Source organism: Ostrinia nubilalis, chromosome 17 (genome assembly GCF_963855985.1).
Source record: "Ostrinia nubilalis chromosome 17, ilOstNubi1.1, whole genome shotgun sequence".
Lineage (NCBI taxonomy): Eukaryota > Metazoa > Arthropoda > Insecta > Lepidoptera > Crambidae > Ostrinia > Ostrinia nubilalis.
This window is the reverse complement of record NC_087104.1, coordinates 13,373,842-13,376,806: the sequence shown is the minus strand read 5'-3', so window position 1 is coordinate 13,376,806 and position 2,965 is coordinate 13,373,842. Positions and strand designations below refer to the sequence as shown.

Here is a 2,965-nt window from a genome sequence, read left to right as displayed (position 1 = left end):
ATGTAGTTTTTATATTAACCCTTATTAAGTTAAAGGAAAAATACTGATTGTAGTCGGTTGCAATGAGGCGACACGCGTTGGCTGCCTTTCCTAACGATCCCAAAAGATTCCAAAGGTGCGCTCACACGGGCAATGAAACTATAGTTGAGAGAAATTGCGTCACCCATTAAGTTGCTTCAGATTGGTCCGAGCAATTATATCTTGAATGTTTTCCCGTGTAAGTTCACCTTAAGATCTGTCTCTTAATCATCACACAATGCCAAATTCATCTCTCCCTCACTCCCTCTAACTAGGGACTGCACCTAAGACCAAAGCCACTAACCTACGTTCGAAACTTCGACATAACACTTACTCGATAGTATAATAACTCGAAAAAATTCTTTAAAAAATAGTGTACCATTTTTGAGATTTCAAACTCGCACCTCCAAAAGTTTAATACTAAATACATTCACCAAACCATTATCCATAGACTACACCTAGTTTCTAAAATATCATAGACACAGTGATAAGTACTATCGCGTGCGATTTAGTGAGACCATCGTGAAATATGTGAATAATTAATTGTTATAATATGCTATTGTGAGTGATAAGAGTACATAAAGATGACAAAATTCATGCTATATCTGCCCTTATTATTACAGTGGAGCCACACTTTTGTTTTCGAAGTGTCTTTTGGAATTAATTTTCCCATACGGTTATAATAATATTTGCCGAATTGGTAAAATTCCGAAAAAATCGCGAACAAAAAGCGTGTCTCGTCTATGTCAATTTTTATAGTTCTTTTTATCATAAATTGCTTTTAGGGTATTTGACTTCATGTAAGAATAATCACTCGTATTCTATATTTATTAAGTTTTGGGATAACATTGAGCAAATTTTGATACTACAACCTTCTATTTTATTTTACTTATAATTTAAAAGTCAAATACCCTACGCGTCAAGGACCGGGCACGCGATAGCACTGCGCGACGGCTCCGCTAACGTAGAGCCTACAAGAAACAACCTCCTCCGTCTTCGAAGTCGGTTAAAAATAAATCACAATAATAGGTTTGTGGACACCATGTTTAACTTTAAATTCGATTATCTTTCAGTATTTCGACTTGCAAACGATATAATACTCTGACATGGGACACAAGCCAAATTGACTGGTGGCGTCCACACTCCTAAAATTGTAATACTGCTGCTACGCAATCGTACGCGAGCAGACGAAAGTCGACTGTGATCAGTCCACTTTCAAAATAGAACCAAATTGGCAAATCATGCCTCTAACACTATCCCATCACCTTTCTCAAGGTTCGGTGGTACAGAAAAAAATTAATAAAAAACGAGTGGGACAAATGCGAAAACCATAAGCCTAAACAGTTGCGGTTTCAAAACCGGAATGACACGAACGGAGCGATACCAAAATTACCAAACCTAGAGAGCGAAAAGTAAAAGCCAGCACCCATAACACAAGCATATTAATTGGTTACTTTGGGGCTAGATGGCGCTGTGTGAGATTGTCAAAAAAAATCTGATCACGATTTTATCATCCGACGCCATTCGATCAATCAAATCGGGGAAAAGAACAGTTTAAACGTCCGACCTCAGGACTTGGGCGCGTCGGGCGAGGCCGACTTGTGCGACGCCTCCTCCGGGAACTGCTTCTCCACCTGCTCGGCGACCCACTTCTTGACCTTCTGCTCCGTCCAGAAGCCGTCGTAGAAGATGGTCGGCTTGATCCAGCAGCCGGCGCCCTGCTGCGGCGCGAACTGAACCGGCTCGCCTTCCTGGCGGCAGGCGTTCTTGCACTCGACGGAGCCGCGCCCGTTGACGACGAGGTTCTTGGGAGGCGCGTTGAAGTTGAGGTTGACGTTGCCGTGGGGGCGGTCGTAGGTCTCGTAGGCGAAGTGCCACGGGCCGGTGTACTCGAAGTAGTTCGGGTAGACTGGGGGCGCGGGCGGCGGCAGGCGAGCTGGATACAGCGGCGGCATGACGGGTTGGAGCACGAAACTTACGTTGGAGTTGGGTCGCAGAGGGGCGGGGGGCACGGGGGGGCGGGGCGGGCGCGGGGCGAGCGCGGGGGCGGGCATGGGGTGCGCGGTGGCGACGGGCGCATTCTTGATCTGCGGTTGGAGAGCGCGGTTGTTGGCGGGGCAGTCTTCCTTGCGCGGGCCGCGGTTGAGCGGCGAGTTCTTGGGCGCGGCGTCGGCCATCTTGTTGGGCGCGTTCTGGTTGTTCTCGTCGGCCGCGGGGGCGGGGTGAGGCGCGGGCGGGGGCGTGACCGCCTTGTGGGACTCGAGCAGCTCGGCCAGCTCAGTCGCGACGCTGCCGCCGAAGCTGAGCAGCGTCTCCCGCAGGGCGTTCGTTACTGCGCACTGAAATCGAAGAAATTGTTATAAACTAGCTTTGGCCCGCGGCTTCACCCGCGTGAAATTTAGTTTGTCACAGATCTTCATAAATTATAGCCTATATGTTATTCTGGGTTATAAACAATAATACAGTAAAGTTTCATCAAAATCCGTTCAGTAGTTTTTGCGTGAAAGAACAACAAACATCCAGACATCCAAACTTTCGCATTTATAAAATATTAGTAGGATAATACTGTAAAGCTTCATGAAATTCCGTTCAGTAGTTTTTGCGTGAAAGAGTAACAAACATCCAGACATCCAAACTTTCGCATTTATAATAAGTTTTGTAGTGTAGATTTGATTAAGAGTGATACCTTTCTGGACTTGTAAATGGCGAATCCCTTGTTGACGGCGAGTGATGTGGCGTATCCGATGTTCTCTCTGTGTATATCGAAGCTCTTGACGGCGACGGAGACGTATGCGCACACTCCAGCACAATATTTGCCGTTTGTGAAATCTACAAAATCTGCAAAAGAGCAACAAATACAGTTAATTAATAAAATTTCCAAGACAAATAATGTACATCTCCATGCAATAAAACAGTGGTTCTTAACCTTTAAGTCATGAGGGACCAT

General features: G+C 45.7%; 1 protein-coding gene across 1 annotated transcript; it reads right to left on the bottom strand.

Moving 5' to 3' along the window:
- Window positions 1-751: 751 nt before the first annotated feature.
- LOC135080282 (uncharacterized) lies at window positions 752-2,965 on the bottom strand. Its single transcript, XM_063974969.1, has 3 exons — window positions 2,914-2,965; window positions 2,705-2,856; window positions 752-2,357 (listed from the first exon to the last, which is right to left on the bottom strand). The coding sequence occupies exons 1-3, from the start codon at window positions 2,963-2,965 to the stop codon at window positions 1,587-1,589; spliced, it is 975 nt and encodes a 324-aa protein (XP_063831039.1). The 3' UTR covers window positions 752-1,586.

What these genes read in the sequence shown, in the direction of transcription:
- LOC135080282 (XM_063974969.1), bottom strand. Translation starts at nt 2,965, where the DNA reads ATGGTCCCTCATGACTTAAAGGTTAAGAACCACTGTTTTATTGCATGG. An exon ending in CTGTTTTATTGCATGGAGAT is followed by an intron (nt 2,857 to 2,913) that starts GTACATTATTTG and finishes GCTCTTTTGCAG; the next exon opens with ATTTTGTAGATTTCACAAAC. An exon ending in CCATTTACAAGTCCAGAAAG is followed by an intron (nt 2,358 to 2,704) that starts GTATCACTCTTA and finishes CTTCGATTTCAG; the next exon opens with TGCGCAGTAACGAACGCCCT.